Raw genomic sequence first — 26,469 nt, 5'->3', positions numbered from 1 at the left:
AATAAAAATTGAGTATTGAGATGTGCACTCCACTCAAATCAACCTGAAAGCTACTTAAAAATATATGGACAAGCGGTGAATCCAATGACTCCTTTATATCTTTGGATGGTGATGTTTTTCATGGAAAAATGTTTAAGCCATGCTACTAACCGTAGACTAAAATAAAGTATACAATTGGGAGTGGTCATATCTATGATTTGAATATCCCAAACTATAAATAGATAATCCATGGATAAATTACAAGCTTATATTATTTTTTTATGTTTATACTTTTTGAAAATTGGTGAGAAAAAATAAGACACATGAATTTATCGGCTCTAGCCCTCTATTTTCATCACAAATCTCTGAATGACAAGTATTTGAGAAATACCCTGAAAAACTTTATTGAAACAAAAGTTGAGGCCTTACCTTGATTTCAAGGATAAGGGTATGATGGGTCGAATGCTGTTGAGTTAGACGTTCAGGGAAACAAGAGTGCAAAAAAAAAGTTCTGATTTGTCTTGATCCTTTTGAGGAATTCTGCTAGCTAAAATACAAGCCATGAACAGAGGCAAAAAGACTTTTCATCAAAATATATCGCTGCAGGTCAATCTAAAAGCTAGGTACAAGAATTTGGATCATAACAAAAATTTGGATCATAACAAAGCCTAATATAATGTGTCCTTATGCTTATTATTTTCAAATAATATAAATAATAATAAAAATTCCAAGTTTGTTGATTATGAATGATAATTACAATCGCCAATTTTGTAGCAAGTCCAATTTTATGTATGAATTTACAAGGCTCAAACCAATGAAAGATTTTTCTAAATATCATACTATTTGGGTTGACAAAGACTTTATTATAATTGAAGTCAAATAAACTGAATATGATATGGTAATCGTGCCATGAACATTTATTTAAACTATCAAAGACCTGTTGAGAGTTGATTTCTTACTCAGGTAGCGGGTGTGATCTATTTCTGTTGAAATTTACATATAAGCCAAAATTTCCGAGCAAATTTCACAAAAATAAATAAGAATCAAAGCCATGAATCTCTGGGTTATGCTTATCATCTATTACCTAACATCAAGTTAAAGTCAAACACAGCTCCATGTTATATAATACGGATGCTAGCTGCACCTTAATTTGCATTGTGAGTTTCTGGCTATGTCTTCATCAATGGCACCTGCAAGAAGCTGCCACAGAAACCATGGTGGGTTTTTCGTGCTACTGGTTGTTCTCGCTTCACTGTGCCTATCTCGTTTACCCAATGCAGCAGCTTCAGAAGTAAGTGTTTGATTTCCAACTTTCATTAATTCTTTTTCACATATCACCCATGAATGATGGCCAATGTGATTGAATGTTTCTGTTACAGTGGCTAAACCATGGCAGAGATATCTAGAACAACAGATTCGCTTCGGAAGAGTTTCTGATAAGCCCAGTAAGTGTCAAGAAAATGGAACTGAAACGGAAATATTTTATAAACAGTACCATTACTGCAACTCCATCCATCTCTGATGGGATACTTTATTTCCCAGCTTGGAATGGGAATATATATGCGATTAAGAAGTGTGATGGATCTCTGGTGTGGGAGAGAAATTTGACACTACTCACTGGGCTTAATGGATCACCCAATTTTACTGGAGTGGACGTGCCGTTGGCTAGAGCTACCCCGACGGTCGCCGGAGACCTTCTGATAATCGGAATTTATGGGCCTTGTGTTGTAATTGCAGTTGAACGAGCAACAGGAGATTTAGTCTGGTCGACTAAGCTTGATAACCATACAGGAGGCTTCATTACCATGTCTAGGACTACATATAATGGGTTAGTCAATTTTCTTTTTCTCCTTTCTGTCCATGGCTCCCTGTAAGCTTGAACAAAGATAGATGGACTGATTTTTCTTCTACAGAGCTTTCTATGTTGGAACATCTTCGTTCGAAGAACTCCCAGATACCAGTCAATGCTGCACTTTCCGGGGTAGCTTTGCCAAACTAGACATTCAAACTGGGGCAATGTTATGGCAAACCTATACTCTTCCAGACAATGGTGCTAAATTGGGTGGCTATGCAGGAGCTGCTCTATGGGGAAGCAGTCCATCCATTGATGTAATCAGGAACCCCATGTTTATGTTGCGACTGGAAATCTCTACTCTGCTCCACAATATGTGAAGGATTGCCAAGCAAAGGAGAATAACCAAACAACCCCAACTCAGCCAGACAAGTGCATTGAACCAGAGAACCATGAGAATTCCTTCTTGGCCTTTGATATGGATACAGGAAACATCACCTGGTATAAGCAACTAGGGGGTTATGACATATGGTATCTTGCTTGCAACAATCTTTCAACACCTAACTGCCCTCCTGGTCCAAACCCAGATGCTGATTTTGGCGAAGCACCCATGATGCTCACCATATTTATCAATGGAACCAAACGTGACATTGTAGCTGCTGTGCAGAAAAGTGGTTATGCTTGGGCTTTGGATCGCGATACTATTGGTGACATCGTCTGGGTTACAGAAAGTTTCTTCCATTTATTCAATTGTTATATTTATATGAAATCTGCGTTCTTAACCTTTTTATTTATTTTTGGTAACCATGAAATCTGGGTTCTTACAAAGCATGGTTTTTACATATTTTTTAGAGCAAATTGCTGGGCCTTCCCCCCTTTATGTTTAAAAAGCGCAGAGACCCCAAAATTGGATTTTCATTGGATAAATTTTTCAAAATTTTCACTGAAAACCTTTCAGACGCTGTTTATTATAGAGATATAACCAGTGATAAACAGTAATTTAACTGTTTTCACTGATAAATTTGACAAATATATCCAATAAATTGAAGTCTCTATGCTTTTTAAACATAAAGTGGGGTGTCAGTGCTTTAAGACCCCATTTTGGGGTATCAAGGCAATTTGCTCTATTTTTTATGCAGTTTGCTGGACCTGGTAGCACTTTTGGAGGAGGAATGTGGGGAGCTGCCACAGATTGTTTTAGGGTATACACAAACATTAACAATGCTAATGGAGAGAGTTTCACCCTTACACCATCTAAGAGAAGCACAACAGCAGGTTTGTGGGTGGCAATGAATGCTTCAATAGGTGAGGTAATATGGTCCATGACTCCATGGCAAACCCAAGCAATGCCACTTCCCTTGGGCCCGTTACTGTGTCTAATGGTGTTTTGTTCGCTGGTTCTACAAATTCACAAGGGACAGTACATGCAATGAGTGCTGCAAAAGGGAAAATATTGTGGTCATATGACACTGGTGTCTCTGTAAATGGTGGCATGTCGGTAAGCAATGGATGCATCTACGTTGGAAATGGAGACAGATGGAATCTAATAATAGGGAACGGCTCACTCCGTGCTTTGTGTGTGTGAGATTTGAATTAAGTGAAAAGATCTGTATAGGTTGCCTTTGATTTGTTGAAATATCTATGTGCCATATCAGGATATTAGTTTCAACTGTCTAAAGCTTTGTTTGAACGCTGATTCAGGGCTTGCGATGTCACAAACCCATGACATCAATATTATTGGTTGTTACACGAGTTTGAGAAGTCTCATTACAAACAACAGGAGTATAGGATCATATAAAGTCTACAGTCTGCCAACGATTACCAAAAAATGATTCTACCTTTTAAGCCATGTTGCTGGTAAGACGTTTTTAAGCTTTTTCTTGAAGACAATGAGAAGAGCTGAACCCACCAATGGCCAAGTGGATAGGATTGCAATATAAGCAAGCAGCCACATTGATCTCCTATTATGTCGCGAAAGTTGATCTATTGTTCTCCTTATAGAAGCAGGAATATCATGAGCATACCTTACATCCAGGTTGCTTTCTGTATCTTGTCTAGAGGGTTGGGTTGTGCTCTGCTCTGTATCTGTCTTGGCTACTGTTTCGTCAGGTGCAATCTCCTCTATATCAGGAACTATGTCCTCACTCTTATTTCCATGCATCATATGCTGCTCATCAGACAAGAATCCTGCAATTTTATTTGTTTGTTCATTGCCCATTGCAGCCACCATACCATCTTCCTTAACATTCAGGTATGGACCCTGATCAATTGAAGATTCCAAAACAGAATGCTGGGGAGCCATGTGTGTCTGCATATCATGAAAGATGTTGTCAAATCACCTTGAAATCAATAAATAGGATAAGATAAAGACACCGAAGTAACCTCATCAAAGATTCGTTCTTAAGCAGCGTGGTAGAATCCGATGCTTAAAATTCTACTCTCCTTTTACTAATATAGTACTACTATTTATTCTACAACGAACGGAATATTAAACAGGATTCACACCTTGTTTTGTCTATGCATAAAAGGGCTTGCATGTAGGACGCTGAGGAATTCATCAGTAGCCCTTACCCACCTGAAAAAGAGAAAACCAACATAAATGTTAAAGAAAGTATTCTTATAATATAGCTGTCAATTTAATACACAATTCAAGTCTGCAGCAGCCGTGAAGGATTACTTAAAATAGTAACTCCTGCAAGAGTCTTGAGGTAACAGCTTCATACATGAATGCATTACACGCACAAATAGATTAATATAAAATCATATAAAGAACAAAAGCTTGAACTTGCTATTAATTCTCCTCCCCCCACCAATCAGGAGGAGATTTTACTCTTATTTGCTCACCGTTTGATGATTACCTCAATCTTGAAGAAACACATCAGTAGGAAAAATCAACAAATACTTGGGAATGGAACACGTTGCAAAAAAAGGGTTTGTGTTAGTACCAAAGGCCATCTCCAGTCAGTCCCTCAAAAAAAGCTAGGTGTCCTCCATGTTGTGCAGTAGCCAAAACAATATTTTTGTTTGCCCTAAGAAAAAGAAAGGTTAAGAATGCTCAGGATCTCAAGTCAAAGACAGCAAACGCTCAAACAACAAATTAGGAAACTGCTATACCTGCATTCATCCCACGGAATAGCTTCGCTTGTGCAAAGTGGATCATCTAATGCACTGATGCAGAGAAGTGGTACAGAGACATTTTCCACATAACTAGCACTGCTACATCGTCTATAGTATGTATCCACAGTCTGAGGAACCAAGGTCCAATTTTCAGTCAAGTCATTGTAACAGCTTGTTGGAAGGTGAAGTATTTGATACCTCATATTTGGCAACACGACATGTTGCATGGTGGTCAAAGTCTCGAATAGAGCGAGCCTGTTAAAATCATAAAAGGATACCATCATAAGTAATGAAGGAAAGCAGGCATTAATGAGTTTCAATAAATAATTCTCCATTTCTATACTAAACCAGGTTTTCCCCTCCTCCCCACCATAATCTTAAGACATCCATCCCACGTTTATCTAGAGGCAATTTATCCAATAACCACAGGAAGTAACCAAGATTTATTCAACATGAAATGAATGGAAAATCTTGATAAGATGGAATAATAAACCACCCCCCCCCCCCCCCCCAACCCCACAAAAGAACACCACACAGACAAGGGCCAAACACACACGACAACGACCAGAAACGCAAACTGGAGAGGCGACCAGAACAAACCCCATAGAGCACTGTTTGAAGATTATCAAAACAGGCACAAGAACGATTCCCCCTCAGTTCCAAAGAGAGACACGGTCAAACGGAGCCGACCGCGCCGCAAAACGAACAGCGGCAATTCATGGGTTACCAGACTACTGATTTCACAAACGAAGATCTGGTCCCATCATTTACACTAAACAGTTGCCCTTCTATCCAGTTCAGGCCACAACCTGCCTCACGTTTTCTGGGAATCCAACCACGGAGTAACCAGTTTTCCTGATGTGGAAAATCTTGTAAGATGGAATAATAAACCTACCCCCCCCCCCTCCCCAACCCCACAAAAAAAGAACTACCACTACTATGACTAAGGTGCTTCAAACAATTCACACAGTATCTAACGACTTCTAGAAACTTGCAATATCTGGAGAGGCTGACCAGAACTAAACCATCCATTTTAAGTAGCTTACTGTTTGAAGATTATCAAAAACAAGGTCACATTTAGAACTGATTCCCCCCTCAGTTTCCAAATGAGATAGTACACTGAGTTCAAAAACTGTGATGCCCTGACACGCAAGCTTCATGCAAAACTTTGAAATCAGCGGCAATTTTACATGGGTTACCATGACTACTGATTTTCATAACAAACAGAAGATCTGGTCCCTATCATTTAACACTAAACAGTATGCCCTTCCTATCCCAGTAATCAGGTCCACATAACCTAGAAGAAAAGATCTTGTGAAGATATGACACCTAGCAACAGGAAGTCGTGTAAAAGAAGTGTAAAATTCAGTGAACTTCAGTCAGCTTCAGAAAAAGTAAAAAAGATCCCCAAAAAAAGGTAAATGATGATAGTTTTCAGCAATCAACATAGAAGCCCACAATGCACATATGAGATGACCCATGGACATAAAACAAAAGTAAAGTACTTAAAACCTAATAAATCTATAAATATTCCATTTCACCACCATTTTCAGTGACCAAGCAAATACTCCACACTAAGCTTGAACTAGTAACACTTCTCTAAAACTTTAAACTTGTACAGAACAAAAGGCAGGAAGGAAAGAAACATAGAGTATCCAAATAAATGCCAGGATCTCACCAGTGGGATTAAACAAAAATATCTCAGTTCAGCCCCAGGTAATCGTTCCTTCTTTACAATGCAATTTGAATGGCATGTGCAATGAAGAACTGCTAACTTTGTAACAGAAGGGCTCATATTTTTTGTGGATCAGAAATTAAATGAAACTGGCAATTTCTATTTTCCAGCAGGTGAAGGTGAGTTAGAGTTTCTGTTTTCACAGAGCTGTGTTCTCATGGCCCCAATGAGAAATACACCTTCTTTTCTTTTGGTCAAGAGAAATACACCTTCACTAAGACATATCTTCAAGATAAAAATATTAAGTGTGGAATAAATTCCTAATTTTTAGAGGATCATAACTAGGTAAAACCTTTCCAGCCTTCTCCCACTACACAAAACCAAACACCCCCCCCCCTGGGAAAAAAAAGGGTAAATCTTTGCCATCCAAATACATCAGAAATAAATCAAGAACCCAATTTTCTTTCATTTTGCTTTCTCAGCCACCATGAAAATATTTTAGTTTGAAACTGTAAATTTATTTATATATAATATATTCATTATCTATCATATAATATATCCATCAGCTCTCTAGAATAAATTGACAGATTAAACAATATTTGCTACTAAAATGGTAATTTCCTGTTTTGGTCCTGCCCATTTTTTAGTTGTCAGTAGAGTATCAACCAATCCCCAAAAACCATAAAATAGAAGCAAGCAACCTTTTCTATGCCTTCCCAATTGCCAAGCCGAGTATAGAGAGGCTGATGTCTGCAGGAAACATTCAACCATAGTTATACAAATGCAAACACCAAAAAGCTGGACCATAAACAGTTTTGAATTAAACCAACAACTTAAACTAAATAATTCACTGAGGATAAAAGATTGAATGGTAGATATGTTATAAACTTGAATTGAGTCACAGCCTTCTAATGGATAATAGATCTCATATCAAAAGGCTCAAGTAAAAAGGCCATATGCACATACAATTGGGCATAACCTTGAAGTCCAATGGTAAGTGCTCTGTCATAAAATCTTTGAACAAGCCTGCGGCAAATGAATCTATCACAAATCTGCAGGCAAATCAAACAACAGCATTCCATAAAAAATGTACAACTTAGAAGGGTCTCAAAATCCTTCAATTTTTAGCAACCAGCTACAACAAAAAGCAGCTAAAGAACTAATAACCAGAGATTTATAACATAAGTTCCTAAATGGAAGACTTGTCATGAATAAATTTCTTTCCTAACCACCTACATAAACAAAATAGTATTCAGCTGTTCATATGCATGCTGCGGAGACCAATGAACATATCAACAGAAACAAACATTAAATTTTCTCGTTCTCTGTGTCCAGTCTAGGATGACGAGTGTCTATTTCTATGCTCAACCACCTACATAAAATAGATAGTATTCAGCAGCTATTACACATGCTGTGGTGTCACGTAGGGAAGCCTAAGCGTCCAGGTCCCATGGTCAACTTTGGGGTCCTCAGTTGGCTGTGCTAATGGCACACCAATAAGGCCTCTCCAACACCTTGGTTCACCTAGGTGCCGTCAGCACTATGGTGGAAACAAATAATTAGCACAAATGACAAATCAACAGAAACAGTAATGGAAGTTTCTCATTCCTACGTCCATTGTAGGATGGCAAATGCTAGTGAAACAAGCAATAAATAAAACTATGAGAACTGAAAGAAAGAAAATAAGCACAATTGTTGAGCTTGTGATCCAAGCGGGGACACTAAGGTGATGGAACGCCAGTCTGGCCCTTGTGGCTGCTTTAAAGCAAACAAATTCTCCTTAATTCATCCACACAAACAAACAAACTCAAAAAAAAAAAAAGACAATAAACACAATTATATAAAACTGGTTTTGGTGTTGTATTTCTCTTCACAGAAACACATCACAGTTCAAAATAGGGAAGATAAATTTTTCACCAGACCACCATTAATACAAATAATTGCTTTTTGAAATTTAATCAAAATGAACATTTTCTGAAGTTCTATCGAAAATATAAAAGGGAAAAGCCAAAGAGGGAGGTATGTCTGGATAAGCTTATTAGGACAGCCCAAGTTTCTGCCACATAGTAGATTGGATAAGGCCCAAATTGTGTGGACATGCAGTTCATGAATTTTCAGCCTAAGTGTTGAGTTTCTACCCAAAAATAATCTATTAAGTAGAAGACTAAAAGGGACGACACGAAGGGGGGATGGATCCATATGGACAGCTAAAAAACAGAAGGATGCATGCTAAACGCGGAAGGCTATTCAGTTGATACTTAGATTATGTCCTCAAATACTACATGTGGCTAGTCCAATACTAGATCCTTTTATCCAGTGATCAGGATTGTCAAATCATCCAGTGACCAGGCTAAAATTGGTAGGCCACCCTGATAAGCTAATCTGAAGTCACTTTCCCTTATAATAATGTCACGTACCAGGATGTTGTCAATTAAAATAGTTTTTATTTATTATTTTGCCTCATATCTTGACTGGCTAGAATAAGACTGAGCTAAGTTGGTGTTGGATTCTATTAGGAGTTCAATTAGAGTTTGTATAGGAGTTAAATTAGAGTTTGTATTCATGTAAAATTATATTCCTTGTAATAGTGTACTTTCCACTTAAATATAAATAAAGGGCTTGAGATCATTGATCAATAAGCCACTCTACCAATATCGGTTTCTCAACATAGCATCAGAGCCTAAGTTCGATTAGGGAAGAGAAGAGAAAAAAATTCTCGCGGAGGAAAACCTACCTCCATTATCATCTCTCCAGAAGCCATCGCATGTGCTTCCCCTATCAAACCAAATCTCTCCAGAAGCTATTGTAGCTGCAACCGAACAACCGAACATCTTCTTCTTTATCTGCAACATCCCATCGCACTTCAACCTTGCTTCCGCCATCGACCAAAGAAACAAAAGGGGAAGAAAAAAAGAAAGTCCATTGACTGCGATACTTCTTCCAGTGAGAATGCATCGTTCCATCACTTCTTTCACTACCAAAATTGCATCGCTCCATCGCCATCAACATCGATATGCTTCCAGCTTCCAGCTTCCAACGACTGCAAGTTGTTTTCCAGCGAGACTGCGATTGGCTTTCACCATCGATCCATCGCCATCTCCATCGCCTTTGCCATCACCATCATCGTCCTAGGTACACCATCACCTCTGCCTCTCTCTGTGATTTGCAATTTGTTTTAAGCAAGGGACGATGATTCTGAAATCCCTTTAAGCCCATTGCCTGACTAAACCAGACCAGCCCTTTGGCCGAACCAGATTTTGGTTTTTTTCCAAATTCCCAAACCAAATTTAGACCATAATTTGGTTCTCTTTGGCCAAACCATATTTTGGTTTTTTCCAAATTACCAAACCAAATTTAGACCATATTTTTTGTTCTCTCCAAATTTAACCAGACCATTGCATATTTGGCCGAACCATATTATTATTTTTTTTTCTTCTAATCTACTATTCTGTTAGAGAGAGAGAGAGAGAGAAAGAGAGAGAAAGAAAAAAAAAGTGTTCGGACCCATTGCTCTTTTGACCGTGTTTGTTTTCTTTTCGGGTATCCTAGAAATGTATATTGGGTGATTAAGTGCATGTCTAGGAAAATTTTGTCTAAGGAGTCTGGTATTTAAGCGGACCGGTTGTGTCCCTCCAGTCTTTCCTGGAAACTTTCCTGGTGTACTTTGGTTCAACAATATACTAATTGGAGGTGACCTAAGGAGATACTTTTCACGTGTTATCATTACTTAGAATTGTTTTGGGTTGTTTGGCTATTGCATTTTGCAACATTTATGTTACTTTGAAAGGTTGAAGACTGAAGAACTGTAGATAATTTTGTCAACATGACAACTATTGATGGTACTCCTGCTCTCACTAGCTCCAAACATTACCCCACTCTTCATCCTCTTTCGGTAAGCTTTGATGGGACAAATTATTTGATTTGGTCCCGATCTGCTTACCTGACTATTGCCTGAAGAGGACTTGTTGGACACATTACGGGCACCACTATCAAACCTACTACCACAGGCGTTCCATAGGATAAATGGATTTCGAATGACTCTTATTATGTCATTTCTTTTGAATTTCATGATTCCAAATATTGTCCGTGGATATCTATTACTTGATACTGCAGCCCAAATCTAGAAGGCTACTACTAAAACCTATGGATAGTTGGGGAATGATGCACAGGTTTATGAGCTACGAAAGAAACTTCATGAGAATACCCAAAAGAAACTGACTATGGCCTAATATTATGCTGAGTTGCAATCTCTTTGGCAGAGTTGGATCATTATGGGGATTATCATCCCACTAACCAAGATGATGTGACTACTTATAGGAAGCACATTGATAAGATTCGAGTATATGACTTCTTAGCAGGTTTGAATGTGGAGTACGATCAAATCAGAGTGCAAGTCTTAAGTCGTTCTCCCTTTCCTACACTATAATAGTCTTATGCTCTTGTTCAGTGTGAGGAAAGTCATCCATTAGCCATGCTTCCTACTCCTATTATGGAGAAATCAGCTTTACAATCTGTTCACACTAAATCTGATCCGGCTAAGGAGATTGTCAAGTGTGAACACTGTCACAAACCATATCATACCAAGGCAAATTGTTGGAAACTGCATGGGAAGCCTGCTGATTTTGAGCAAAAACGAGCACAAAGAAAGGAAAAACCAAAGGCTAATCTTTCTGAAACAATTTCCACCACACCCTTTGCGAACGTTGGTTTTTCACAGGAGGAGTTTGCTACTCTACGACGTATTCTGCAGTCTTCTACTGCCGGTACAGCCTCGACCACTGCTTCCTCTACTACCCATACCAACTCCTACCTTGCTACTTCAGGCAAAACTTTTACAAGCTTTTAAGCTTCTTCAGTTTCTACTCCTTGGATAATTGATACAGGAGCCACAAATCATATGACAGGTTTATCCACCTCTTTCTTTCAATATTCTCCAACTTCTGGAAAGGATAAAGTTCGAATTATTGATGGCTCCTATTCTTCCATCGCTGGAAAAGGGACCATTCAACATTCTCCCTTACTTTCTTTGTCTAAAGTTTTACATGTTCCCTCTTTCTCTACTAACTTGCTCTCTATTAGTAACATGACTTGAATTGTAAAGTGATTTTTTTCCCATCTTACTGTGTCTTCCAGGATTTGGTCACGGGGAAGGAGATTGGACGTGGTAAACTAGATAATGGACTTTATTTGCTCAAGCTGATTGGAGAATCTGCATCTTCTTTGACTACATCTTCTAATCCAGTCCATTTGCTAATATCCCTCACCGTAGGCTAGGTCACCCCCTCTAGGAACTCTTAAGAAAATATTTCCTGATTTGGTTTCTTCTTATAATGAGGATAATTTTTTTTTGTGAAGCCTGCATTTTTGCAAAGCAGACTCATTCTACTTATTTACCTTCTCTTCATAATAGAAAACCTATTCCTTTTATGCTAATTCATACTGATGTGTGGGGTCCTTGCCGACATGTCTATTACTGGTCATAAGTACTTTGTTACTTTTATTGATTGACACTCTCGTTCTACATGGATTTATCTTTTAAAACAAAAAAATGAGGTTTTCCGATGTTTTCGTGACTTTTATAATATGATTAGTTCAATGCCACTGTGAAGATCCTTCGCAGTGACAATACACAAAGTATATTGATGGTGAATTTCAAAGATATCTCATTAACTCTGGCATAATACATCAAACCAGTTGCGTTGATACGGCTGCCCAAAATGGGGTTGCCGAAAGTTAGAATCGACATCTCTTAAAGATAGCCCGTTCCATTATGATTGCTATGAATGTACCTGACCAATATTGGAGTAAAGCTATACTCACTGCTTCTTACCTTATGAATAGGATGCCCAGTAGAATACTTGGTTTTAAATGTCCTAATGAGATTCTTTAGGGAGCCTCTTCTTTTGTTATTCCCCCAAAGGTTTTTGGATGCGTATGTTATGCCGTAATCACAACCCACACCGAGTAAGTCGGCGGCTACCCGCGACCTACGCTGCATATTTTTGGGGTATTCTGTTACTCAGAAAGGGTACAAATGTTATCATCCTCCTTCCAGGAAAACCATTGTATCCATGGATATAATTTTTCATGAGTTGTGCCCTCACTATACACCTCTCTCAGGGGGAGAGTCCTAGAGGAGAGGTGTTCTTTCCGACTCTAGATCTTCCTATCACACACCAACACAACTTAAGAGTCCTAGAAGAGTTTCCTGACCAGGGGGAAACTTCAGCCAGTATAACTGAGGACTCTAATCCTCCCCCTTCGATTTCTGAACCATTTGAAGAACCTAGCCAGGGGGAGACCACTCCTATGAGACACATTGTTGGGGTCTTTCAAAACCAGATTGACCAAAATAAGGAGGTACAGACTTATCAAAGGAAGAAATACAATCGGCTAAAGCAAGTGGAGAAAGGTGATACGTTACCACTTCAGTCTCCTGCTCCAGAATCACATTATATTGTTCCCTTTAAGGTATCTTCTTCTGATCTTCCTATTGCTGTTAGAAAAGGGGTCAAATCTTGTACTCAACATCCCATAGCTAAATATGTTTCTTATAACTCTTTGTCTAACTCCTACAATGCTTTTATATCCTCTCTGTCATCTGTATTTGTTCCTAAAAGTTGGCAGGAAGCCTATGCTAATAAGAGATGGAAGGCAGCTATGGTAGAGGAAATGCAGGAAATGAAAAAAAAATGACACTTGGGAGTTGGTTACACTTCCTCCAGGAAAAAACCAATGGGCTGCAAATGGGTATTTGTGGTTAAACAAAATATGGATGGATCAGTCAACAAGTTGAAAGCTAGACTAGTTGCAAAGGGGTTTACCCAGACCTATGGGATTGATTATCAAGAGACCTTTGCCCCTGTTATGAAACTAAACATTGTCAAAGTTTTGTTGTTTGTAGCTGTGAACAAAGACTGGAACTTGCACCAACTAAACGTAAAAAATGCCTTCTTACATGGGGAGTTAGCAGAAGAGGTCTATATGGAAATCCCACATGGTTTCTCTAATAACAATACTGCAAGGAAAGTTTGTCGGTTGAAGAGGTCAATTTATGGGTTAAAACAATCTCCTAGATGTTGGTTTGGACGCCTCCTGGAGGCAATGACTTCTATTGGGTACAAGCAAAGCAATGCTGATCATACACTATTTTTCAAGAAGTCAGGTACTAACATCACACTTCTCATTGTCTATGTAGACGATATTGTCATCACAAGGAATGATGGTGAAGAAATTCAAAAATTGAAGGACTTTCTTGGCAGAGAGTTTGAAATTAAAGATCTAGGAAAGTTACAGTATTTCTTAGGGATTGAGGTGGCTCGATCAAAGAAAGGTATATTCCTATCCCAAAGAAAGTATGTCCTAGATTTATTATCAGAAGTGGGAATGTTGGGGTGTAAAGCAGTTGATACCCCTATTGAAGCTGGAGCTAAACTTAAAGAAAAAGAGGGAGAACCAGTGGACAAAGGAAGATACCAAAGGCTAATAGGGAAGCTTATTTACTTGTCCCACATCAGGCCAGACATTGCTTATGCTGTAGGTATAGTGAGCCAATTCATGCATAATCCATATTTAGCTCATATGAAGGCTGTTATTAGAATACTACAACATTTGAAGGAAACTCTTGGAAAAGGAATACTTTTGTCACCCACTGATAATCTAAAAGTAGAAGCATAGATTGATGCAGACTGGGCTGGATCTCCAAACAGGAAGTCAATTTCAGGTTATTGTACCTTTGTTGGAGGTAATCTAGTTACTTGGAGAAGTAAAAAAAATGTGGTAGCTTTATCTAGTACCAAAGCTGAATATAAAGCTATGGTTTGTAGAGTTTGTGAGCTACTATGGATGAAAGGCTTGCTACAAGATATTGGAGTACAAGTTCCAAACCCTATGATGTTATATTGTGACAACAAGGCTGCTATTAGTATTGCTAATAATTTAGTGCAACATGATCGAACTAAGCACATTGAAACAGATTTTTTGTCAAAAGAAAGTTAGAACAAGGGCTTATCTACATGCCTTTTGTAAGATCTGGAGACCAAGTAGCAAATGTTTTCATTAAGGGTTTGAAAGAAAGAGATTTCCTCCCTATTGTAGGCAAGTTGGGCATGACTAATATCTATGCCTCAACTTGAGGGGAAGTGTTGGATTCTATTAAGAGTTCAATTAGAATTTGTATAGGAGTTAAATTAGAGTTTGTATTCATGTAAAATTATATTCCTTGTAATAGTGTACTTTCCACTTAATTATAAATAGAGGGCTTGAGATCATTGATCAATAAGCCATTCTACCAATATCGGTTTCTCAATAGTTGGGTTGATGTTGCAACCCTCAGACCTATATATACACGTACTTCTAGTTTCATTTCACTCCTTATACATTTTCGTCAACATACTAAACCAAATCATATTCAATCACAGGTTCCATCCCTTGGGCTTAGGTAGACTCTATTGCCCAAAATGTGGATGGGATAAATTATAGAATTCAAAAAACAACAAGAAAGAGGGGAGGTTTTCGGATACCAATATGTAGAATTTGGGGAGGTAAAAGAAAGTTTGCAACTAATTAAAGAAAAAACCATTGAAAAGTGAAATCCTTTTCTCCAAATAAAAAGAGTGAAATTCCTTCAGTTAATTGATAAGCTACATATTTCCACTAACCAGGAGATCCCAAGGAGAACAAATGGCCACGGCCCCTGCAATGGGAATATTGTCCCCATCTTCTCCAAGATATTTTACCTGAAAGTAGTAATCCAATTCAATTTTCCAGCCAGACTTAGAATCTAAGAGCTGCAACAGGTGCAAGGGACACACATGCAATAGTTCAGAGAAAAGTTAACAGTTCCATATATCAATTAAGTGCATGTTTAATACAGTTTACAAATGGTCAAAAGTTAGAATGCATAATCTATACTCGGAGATAAGTGAGTCATAAATCAGGATAGATATCTCAGAAAATTATCATCCTCAATCCATCAATAAGGAAGAAAGTCTGATGCCAAAGCTTTATCTGAGACCCAGATATGAATATCCAGCAAGGCATCAACACATACAAATGAAGATATAGCTAACAAGAATCACATAATTTGAATGACATGGTACTGATGCAGATACCAAGTTTTTTGGCAAGAAGTATATTAGGGTCCATTAAACTGCGGAGACATTAGTGAACCAACTCCTTGGGCCATTGGGCCAGCCTATTTGGACTGGAACTGCTGCGCCTCACAAACACAGATTGTGAGGTTTCCAGACATTATTTAGTAAGTGTTCAGAGTCTCATAAGTGAAGAGCAGCAGTGTTTCAACATCACAACTTGAACACTGCTAGGAAGATAATTCGTGGAGCATATAAAAGGCCAAGAAGGTCTCCAACTGTAGAATTCAAGTTGAGGTCAGCAAGCACCATCTGGAGTTCCAGAATAGAGTTTTTAGGAGTTTCTAAGTATATCACTCAGTTTCTTGTCAATATTGTAAATATATAGCCAAGATTTCCGTTCAACATAGAACTAGCCCACCAAAAAATCAATAGAAGTTACATACTAAAATATTGGCACCAATACTTGTTCCAACAACAAATAGAGGAGCTTTCGGATATTCTCGATGAAGATAGTCAATAATTTTGCGCGCATCCTCCGTCCACCCCGCGTTGTAGAAGCAATCAGACTGCCCAAGAAATTTACATAGACTTCATATCAGTCAAGACTACAAGACACTTTGTTAGTTAACTATAAGAATAATCCTAATGGCAGTGGTAATGTTAACATTTAAAAATAACAATAGTAACTGAACCAGAACCAATATTCAAATTCACTGATATTCATGTATCAGACTGTTGCCCCGCCCCCAACAACCCCCAAAGCGGGTAAAAATAACCAAAATAAAAATAAAGGGCATAATTTGCTGCAAAAGTTTATCAGATTGACAAATCAATATTTATTTTCAAATGGACACAAAAAAACATTCTTGGGGTACAATTAACTGATGATACCCAAAAAAAAAAAAAAAGGATACATCATTTACAAGGTTGGTAATGTTCTAAAGTAATCCCTCAGTTAGAAAATACTCAGCAATTTATAACAGTGGAGGCCAACTTGAAGCACTTCAGGGAAATTTGACCCCAAAAAATTAAATTTTAGTGTTGTTTCAAACATAAAGAAGCTTACAGTGATAGAGATGCCACCAAGTCCACGATGGTTTCCAACAACAACATTCCGTCCAGCTTTCGCCATCTTGAAAACAAGGTGCTTTAGATACTGCAGTATTTATCACAATGTTAAAACAGTTGGCAACCAACCTAGAACGAATAGTCTTTAAAGTTCAAATGACTAGTTAAATGCAATAAAATAGTGAGGGAGACATGAGCTTTCATCTGAGAGTCATGGCTGAACTTTACCTACCAAAAAATGAAAAGAAAGGCAGAATAGTTGAAAAAGAAAGTGTTGCTATTCCAAAAAATTCATGAATAAGTCATTCAGTCTACATTTGTTAAGGTTTTCATATCTTTATTCCTTTAAGTTTTGATCTCCTTGCAAGCATCCACCCAGGGAGTGCATATTGTTCCTTGGGGAAAATCTCCAAACATGGCATAGCAAGAAAAAGACAATCATCTCCCGCTCATGAGTGGGAGCCAGTTCTGTGCCATGGCACAAAAGAATTGTGAGCTTGTATGGTTCTCAGAAATATAGAGTGATTTGGGCATCATTTTTGAGGATTGATGTGCCTTTACTGTGACAAGTGACAACATTGCTGTCATCAGTATTGCTCACAATCCTTGTCAGCATTACCGGACAAAGCATGTTGAGATTGAGAAAGAGTTCATCAAAGAGAAGTTTAACCAAGGGGGTCATCTGCATTCCTTGGTGAGTTTTACTAATCAATTAGCTTACCCATTCACCAAGGTGTCCCTCCACTGATCTTCAAGTTGGGCATGTTTGATATATTTGCACCAACTTGAGGGGGACAGTTGAGCACCACGGGATTGGAATATAATCATTTACCTTAGGTGACTCTAAGGTTTTGTTACTTGTCCCTCTTTATTCTTTTGTCATTAGTTAACATTATAAATAAAGTGGACCTCTTTCATTAAGGACAAACCACAACATTCTACTCTAATCTGACTTCCTTTTTCATCTTGGTCTTGCATGTTAAGAATCTGGTCTATTTTGTTATTGTATAATACAATTTGTAGGATTATGAATCAAATAGAAAAGTTCGTAAAGTTCAAGAAAACAAATGCTTAATTCAACATTCTCAAACAAAACTAGGTGAATATCAACGTCACAGACTAGAAACCTCAAGTACTACAAAATTCAACTGCATAAGAGCTTGTCACCCCTTATTTTCTTCCCTTGGCCACCTTGTAGAGTTCAAATCGGATCTTTAATACAACTGTACAAGATAATGTTTTAAAGAGCTTAAAGAGCTGTAGTGGTATTCCATAAATTAAACAAACCACAAGATGATTCTCCATATTTTCTAAAAATATTAGGTCATACAGCTAAGAAAACCATCCCTTGATATGGTTGAGTAAAACAGTTTCTTAATCTGCTCATGTAACAAGTTATCCACAAAATGCAAACTTAAAACCATATGGGTGACAAAATCATGGAAATGGCTAATAATGTGAAATACAAGACTTACAGGAGACGAAGAATCGCTTGTTAAGCCAGGGATCACTACAACAATAGGAGTTGCATCATCCTTTGGGATGGGATTATTTGCATGGAAAACTTCTGTTGAAACTGTGAAGTACGAAGAAACAATATTAAAGCATATTTAACTCGGTTGCATTCACAATACCAATGCTATGAAGCTTCTGAAAGAGAGTTTGGTATCAAAATGGAAGACGGGTAAATTCACGGATACTCCATTATTCTAAATCAAGCATGACATAAAATAACAAGCACAGACAAAGAGAAACTAAAATACTTAAATAGTTGTATTTTGAAAAGAAAAAGAAAGAGAGAGAAACACAAATCAAAGGCATCATTTCAAATTTGCAAAATAACATGCTCCTGTTCATTCCTGCATACCTGGAAAAGCTGCTAACCCACAAATAGAAGTTCTAATTATCACTTATCAGTAAAGAAATTTGGAAAATATGGTGTCAATCAAGTTTATGATAAACCCCAAGATAAGGACATGAATCATGAAATTCCATCCTCAAATTGGTCAAAGAAAACATCGCAACAGATCTTTAGATAAATTAATTTTGTTTTGAATATCAGCATAGAGATATTTGCAATGGAAATTCAATCATCACATCCCTCAAAGATGGAAGATAACCAAACATCTTAGGAGAATATAATTAACATCTCAGCAATAATAATGTTACATAAAAGCCAAATGGATAATAAACTCATCATGACATACTTACTGGTTGTGATAATCCTAGTAACACATGCATCATGAACTGTCTCATGAAAAACAAAATGGATCACTGTCTTGAAGAGTCAAGCAACTAAGAGCCATCATATGCTGACACCTGGAAAGGTTCCTCCAGTTCAAGTTTCTCCAAGCTTTATGCTTGTTTACCTACTGGAATTTTCTTCTGAGTACTGGAAGGAGTGTACGGGGAGTGTGTACTCCCCCGAGTATCCAACTAGCTTTCTAAGTGTGTTCTCACATAATGTCAGAAGTCAGTGGATCCATGGAACCCTCAGTTGGTAATCCAAGTAGTGCCAATCTCAGTCTCATTGCCTTTGAAAGCCCCAGCCCAGGTCTCTCCATCTTTAAGTTTGACAATACTACTGGCAGGACTGGGCTTACTCTGTGATACTCTCTACAAAGTTGGGGGAACTTGGGAGTTGGGATACATCAACAATACCGCAAATACTCCTCCTTCAAGGAACTCAAACAATCAGAAATAGCTGATCGAGACCTCAATACTGTGACCTGGTTGAGTTTTTCTATAAAGCCTGAGAACCTTAATACCCCTATACCAAATTTAAGTTACTTTGACTTTTTCCCCTGCCATGATCAAATGTGAACATATAGGAGGCTTGTGGGATTGAAATGAGGGTGAGGGATGGCTATCTTTCTAGAAGCGAATTCCAAGCAAATATTAAGGGCATGGATACAAGTTATGCCTTGGAATGAAAAACAATTCAGAATCTGCTTCATCTACCAATAAGGAAGCTATAAGTAATGCAACTATGCTTAAGACATGCAAGTCAGATGGGAAGTGATGTTGCCAATAGCAGAAGAGTGAGCACAACATAAGAACCTGCCACGAGAGGGAGGGGGAGGGGGGGAAGGGGGGAAAAAAAAAAAAAAAAAAAAAAAAAAAGAAGGAAAAAAAAAAAAAAACCCCCCCCCCACGCCAGCCCAGACGAAGGGAACAGAAGCTACATCCAAGGTTTAATAGTTAATCAATCTTCATCCTAGGCAAAGTCCATCTTGTTTTGAATTTTGTGAAAGGAACCAGCAGGAACAATTAAGCTTCTCCTAATGTAATAAAGATATAAAGTCTTGTTCCTAAGAACCCACCTGCCTTATTTATTTGGAAAAGCTCAGGAATGATGGCAGGATGCGGAAGAAGACAGCCAAGGATATCTGGGACAGTTTCTAAGATTTTTGACCAAGTTGGTAACTCATTAAGGTCCACCAACTCCTCCAAAGGATTATCACCATTATGTAGAGAGACTAGACTATCTTGAGTATTATAACATAATTGCTGGTCCTCTAGGAGTATGATCACCATAGGACCTCTAGCTGCCAGTCCTCAGGATTAGGCGAACATCTATAGAACATTTGAAATTGAATGTTTCTTGGCTCACCTTGGGAAGCTGGACCTGGAAAATGAACCAATCTGGGTCCAAATTTTGGACCGGTCACCTCTGCCATCCTTACATGAAGTTTGTTGGCTACTTGCAAATTGAAGAAACCAGAAGAGTGGCCATGGAGGCTGCAGCATGTCTTGAGAGATTTGCTCTTGCCTCTGGTTCAAAGAGGAGTTAGCATGGTGGTGGAACAGGCCATGGAGATGACAAAGACAGACTTAGATGTGACCACCATGGCAAACCCGTACACACTAGGGAAACTTGCTTGTTGAACCTCCATAGCTGTCCCTCTAGACTTACCTTGTCGGTAGGTATATAAGGTGCCAAAGAGTGGGATTAAGGGCACATACTGTGATTATTGTAACATAGTCCAAGGAAAACCTCTCTTCACATACAGCTGGACAGCTGCTCCCCCTCAAGGAAGATCTTTCAGTTGTCGGTGAGTTACCTCACAATCAGGTGATTCCTCCATATGACCTTGTCCGATTATTTGGCCTCAGCTTTGCAGGCTACCACCTCAGTACCTTCCTCCTCTTGGTTCATTCACTCTAGGGTTACTGGTCACGTGAGTGGTATGTCTCATATTTTGTCTTCCTCCAGTAGGATAAGGTTAGAGTTCTTGAAGGTTCACTCTGTCTCTTGTAAAGAAACTGTGCAAGTTACTTCTTCTATATATCTTGAGTTTGTTCTCCATGTCTCAACTTCACAGCTAAACTCTTCACCGCAAGTAATTTAACCAAATACTTGAATTGGACTAAATAGTAAAGTGCTACCCATAATTGGAAGAAAAAAATTAACAGGGGGTTGCATCACATAGGCAATGTCCTTTGTGAAGGCACCACATATATTGGAAGCTAATATCTAGACATAAGTGTAGATTCAACGTAAAGTTTCCAATTTTTTAGGATTAGACTATACAATTAAACCATCGAAAATAAATGCATGGAATAGCAGCCACCAATAGTAAAGAGAACTGGAAAGGGATAATAATGATAAAATCCCAGGAACAGCTTAAGAAAGAATATCATAGTTAATCCATTTGCTTAAATTTTAAAATCACCAAAAAGGATTAACATCTTATAAAGGTCAAATGCAACCATGAACAACCAAAGAAAGTCCAGGTTTTGCATAAGCATAATATTTCAGTTGGATAACAGTGATTCTCATTGGGGAACAGAAAGGCCTTTGCAATACCAATTCAGTTGTACAGTCAAACATAGACTGACTCACTTAATTTAAAACAGAAGAAACTTTCATGACGTACCATCAGAATGCAGCAGCCAGTCCAGAGCGATAGTTCCGCCATCAGATGTATGGAAAATCTGCCTGAAATCAACATTACGTGTTACATAGGAACCAAAAATTGCAGATCTGAAGAGAAAAATATCAAATCCCAAGGTAATAACATCTGTTGACTAGAAGTCACATCACAAACAAGCATCTCTATGGAAAATATTGACCACCAGAGATTTGTCTATGATGCCAGATATTCTTATCTGACTCCCCATTTGAGAGATGCAATTAGTTAGCTGAAAGTGAAAAGCACCCAGTGGACCCTGTTTCAACTGTCAATGCACTTTTGACACTTTCAGGTTGTTCAAATGCTATCTATGATGACGAGCAACTCATGACCACTTTTTATCAAGCACAAAGAACTCTTAAAAAGCAATACTACTTGTTTTTCCTCATAATTATTCCTTTCTAGAGATAAATATGTAACTATTATCAAATGGCCATTCCAACTTAGTGTAGGAGTTTTTTTTTTTTCTTTTTGATGTTTTTGTTTCTAAAGCTACTTGACTGGGCCAAATATACAGAGGATTGGTTTTCCTTTTCTTGATGTTTGGATGTGGAAAACTGCAACATGCTCCCTCTTGCAGCATGCTCAATTGCTCAACTTGGGAAGGAGTGAGAAAAACCCGATTTTCTGATGAGCATTGTATAGAGAATATGACCATTAAAAATCAAAGCACTCTGATTCAATTGCCTTGCTATCCTGAAAGTTCATTTGTAAATTTTGTTGCAAGTTTGGATGCTAAAGTCCATTTAAACATGTTATGTATGTCCCAAATTCTTGCACTCACTTAAATAATTGACCTGCTCCATCATTTTTTTATGGTGACATGGAACACATTCCTTTTTTTCTTTTTTTTTTTTTTTTTTTTTTTTTTTTTTTTTTTTTTTTTTGGGGGGGGGGGGGGGGAGTGCAAGGGCCTTCCTTTGCCAATACAGCTAGACAAATCAATTAGGAGGAGTATTTCTGTTTTATCATCTTGTTATGTAAGCAGGTGAAACAAGCAAGATTTGGGGTTTTTTTTTCCAATTTAGGGTCTATAGGGAGGGTTCTTGCAATGAACCATGGGTATTCTTCAGAGATCTCCACTGCATAAGGGCAGCACTGCCAGTGTGATTCTAGGAGCCAGTGCATCATCATTTATACCATCACGTAGTGAATCAATTAAAGTTTTGCTGATGGATGTAGCACATCATATTTGATATGTGAACTACGTTAAACATTTGTGTCCTCTATGGTCTTTTATTGGTTTTCTTCATGTTTTGGTGTACGCATTAGCAAAACATGCAATGGGTTCATATAGCTCCTCTTTTCGATGTGAGCTTTTAGCAAAGTCATCTGTTCTACACCCATGTCAATGATCGGCCTACTTAAAATCCTCTATAAAGACTTGAATCCTAACAATAATAGTCCAACTTAATGTATGAACTAGAAGACTGCCAACTCCAAGGAAAAATGTCCCACAATTTCTAGCTTTGACTGAAAATACAAGAAGCCTAGAGAAACTTCCAAGAACTTTTATTCATCCAAGCAAAATAAATTAGTAAACCACAATAAGAATCACACCAGAATGCATCAATCACCAAATGTTGCAAACAGCCAGTCTACGAACTACAATTCCATTAGAAGAAAGAACAAAGTTACGGAAAACTAAATATCACGGAAGATGGGATAATAAAAGCAACTAGCTTTACTATATCAAATATATACGAAGCCCGCACAGGCTGAGAACAAAATAGAGTTTTAATGTACTTTTTTTTTCCTGGTTTGGTTGTTTCAAAGTTCAATATACAATTCGATTGGTCACCTTCGGTAGGTAAAAACTGGAGGCCTGCCATGGAAGTTTAGAAAGACAGTCTGAACATGCGGACTTGAAAGCCATGGAGTAGCCAAATACCTGCAAAACCGAAATTACAAACAAATACATCAAATTCAACTCAGAATAATTACCTAGAAGTAATAAAACCTCTTAACATTTTTAGGAACAGACTAATTAAATTGATTCAGTTTCATTTATTCATAAAGTCACCTTCCATGAAGAGTCTTGCACTTGGAGACTACACCCTCGTAGATCTCCGAGCTCGGATTGAACGTCAAAGACACAGGATGTCCTTTAAATCCTTTCAGTATATCACTAATCAGATGAAACTCCAAGAAATTATAGAGAAAGATAAAGAACACTAAAATGCACCCGTACACATAATTCGAAGTAGGTATCAGCGAAGCTGCTCTAAAAAGATGCTCCAGCACCGAAAAAGAGGTCTCTCCTGTGTTCAAGGAATCCATGGCCGTGACTAGAAATCGACAAAACCAAATACCAGAAGAGCTGGATTGCTAGATTCTTAGTACACCATTTTTCTCTCTTCCTCTCTATCTATTGAAAATTGAAAAACGGACCAAACGGATGAGCGAAGAAGAGAATATGTGGAGCGTCAATTATAAGGGAAGAAAAAAAATGTGAAAAATGTTTGTTTGATTTGAAATGTGTCGTTATCTACGAACTATTGAGTATTGAAATGAAGGAGAGGCCTTGTGATTGTGAAGAACCACAGAACCAACTGACGGAATCTCGACTTTCCCGGGCTTGCAGGACCAGCCGTCACTGTGTAGACCACACAATTCGAGTTCAGATTGGCTGTCGACATAGATAGATCTCAACCGTCTAAAAAGCATAAATCTCATACCTGAAGGCATGAGGACCCACACTTCAGCGGTGGGTCTCATAACCGAGTAGAACGGTTCCCTAAAAACGTTCCATGTGATGGAAATTTATCATCCATTTTTTTGCCTAATATCAGGTCCATTTCTTCATCCTATAGATGTGTGACATGTATCCGAACATCAAATGAAATGATAAAAATCAATTTTCAGATCACATCAATCAACTCTTTGATTTAACTTATAAATAGATTTCAACCATTTGATATGATGTTGGAACACATGTCATATATCTATAAGGCTGCGTTTGTTTGCAAACATGGGGTGAGAACAAAAAAACATATGGGCGTCCCATGTGTAATGGGGTGAAGGAGAAAGAAAAGAAAAGATAAGAAATGGTTTTGTGGAAAAGTGATAGTCGTGGGTCTCACTTCTTACTTTTTCAAACTTTACCACAAAATATCACCAAATTGGGGTTTTAAAAGGCCTTGGGGTTGTAAAGTTAAAAAAACATATGGGCGTCCCATGTGTAGTGGGGTGAAGGAGAAAGAAAAGAAAAGAAATGGTTTTGTGGAAAAGTGATAGTGGTGGGTCCCACTTTTTACTTTTTCAAACTTTACTACAAAATATCACAAAATTTGGGTTTTAAAAGGCCTTGGGGTTGTAAAGTTGGGCGACCACCTCACCAAACAAGTTTATTTGATTCAAAAAAATTTGTCTCTCACTTTCTCACCCCAAGCAACTAAACAATATACATATTTAGAAAAAATAGAAGGAAAAAAAAAAAAAACACTTTTTTAGGGCCTGTTTGGTTACATGAATCCAGAGATTTGAAATCTCTGGATTCATGAATCTGAGAATTATACCCATTTGGTTGTAAAAATCTACAGATTCATGAAATCTAGAGATTCACTTTTTTACACTAAAAACGTGAATCTGTAGATTTATGGGTAAGGGTGAAATCCAAATATTTCAAAAAAGCTATACATTTGCACATTCACAAAAATCACGTCGATCAAATAGTTTTTTAGGATAAATCCACACATTTCATTCCACAACCAAACATCTAATTTTATAAATTATAACTCCATAGATTTGAAATTTATAGATTTAAAATCTCTAGATATTTGAAATCTCCATACTCATGTAACCAAACAGCCCCTTAAAGAATTTTCCCATCCCACCTTTATTATAACAAACAAACGCAACCTAAATAAATTGATGACAAATAAATGAACCTAATAAATTTATTCCATTTCCTTGTAGATATATGTCATGTGTTCCAATATCACATCAAATGGTTGAAATTCATTTATCAGTCAAATCAATCAACTATTTAACGTGATTTATAAATAAATTTCAACCATATGATGTGATGTTGGGACACATAGTACACATCTACAGGAAAATGGACTTAATATTGGTGTCCTCCATGTGATCAGATGGGACACCCACCAAAGTTTTACATATTTCTAGAAATCATCCACCATCCGGATGGTGCCAATTCGTTTACTAGAAGGCTTTAGTTACGTCCATTCAGGTCTATAGGATCCCAATCCAACGGCTAATTTAATCAAGGACCCCACAAATTTTTATTTATTTTTTTGTATAAACTCCACAACATTGAACTATATCATCTTCCTGTTAGGGAGGCACAAGCTATTGATTACAAATTATAGTGGCCCATAGGATTAGGTGACGTGTTTTTTTTTTTTTTTTTGGGCCCCACATAGTTTGTGGTTGTAAAGCTGTCAAAAAGCAAGGTTTAAAGTATCGATATCGAGTATCGTATCGGTCATGTGATTTTAAGGGACGTATCGTCCTGTATTGAGTATTGTATCGCTCTGACTAATGTATTTTAGTGTAATTCAATGGAGAGACGTATCGTATCGGTTGAGTCAAATATGGATACGTATTGGTAGTATCATATGGTATCGTGGGATACTTTAAACCTTTGTCAAAAGAGTACAGAGTGCTCCCATTAGGGGAGATGATCCACTCTCAAATATTCACATACGCATTCTTGCATTACCACAGAAGCATAGAAAAGAAAAAAAAAAAAAAAAAACATCTACGCATTCTTGGTGGGCTTGGGCTAGTCCATGATAGTGGCCCATAAATTATTGGGAACAAAAGGTAGTGAGGTATCGACATCAAAACAAGCAAATCAAGATA

At 37.8% G+C, this 26,469-nt stretch overlaps 1 protein-coding gene and 1 pseudogene across 2 annotated transcripts; one reads left to right on the top strand and one right to left on the bottom strand.

Annotated features, from left to right (window-relative positions):
• The first annotated feature begins 1,053 nt into the window (after positions 1 to 1,053).
• LOC149021258 (uncharacterized) lies at positions 1,054 to 3,356 on the top strand (annotated as a pseudogene). Its single transcript, XR_016172053.1, has 6 exons — positions 1,054 to 1,270; positions 1,359 to 1,424; positions 1,522 to 1,807; positions 1,893 to 2,492; positions 2,911 to 3,046; positions 3,187 to 3,356. The product of XR_016172053.1 is annotated as an uncharacterized LOC149021258 (transcript).
• Positions 2,896 to 24,202, bottom strand: LOC149021257 (embryogenesis-associated protein EMB8-like). The gene is made up of 14 exons (XM_089149516.1): positions 23,666 to 24,202; positions 23,444 to 23,533; positions 21,607 to 21,668; positions 18,202 to 18,302; positions 16,725 to 16,814; positions 16,102 to 16,224; positions 15,224 to 15,301; positions 7,530 to 7,615; positions 7,265 to 7,313; positions 5,087 to 5,143; positions 4,886 to 5,016; positions 4,717 to 4,800; positions 4,277 to 4,346; positions 2,896 to 4,079 (listed from the first exon to the last, which is right to left on the bottom strand). Exons 1-14 carry the CDS (start codon positions 23,920 to 23,922, stop codon positions 3,606 to 3,608), a joined length of 1,752 nt encoding a protein of 583 aa, XP_089005642.1. The 5' UTR covers positions 23,923 to 24,202; the 3' UTR covers positions 2,896 to 3,605.
• Between the last annotated feature and the right edge of the window lie 2,267 nt (positions 24,203 to 26,469).

This window comes from Hakea prostrata, chromosome 3 (assembly GCF_041222555.1).
Source record: "Hakea prostrata isolate BN-2017 chromosome 3, UWA_Hpros_2, whole genome shotgun sequence".
NCBI lineage: Eukaryota > Viridiplantae > Streptophyta > Magnoliopsida > Proteales > Proteaceae > Hakea > Hakea prostrata.
The sequence above is the reverse complement of the archived record's forward strand: the minus strand, read 5'-3'. Positions and strand labels throughout refer to the sequence as shown.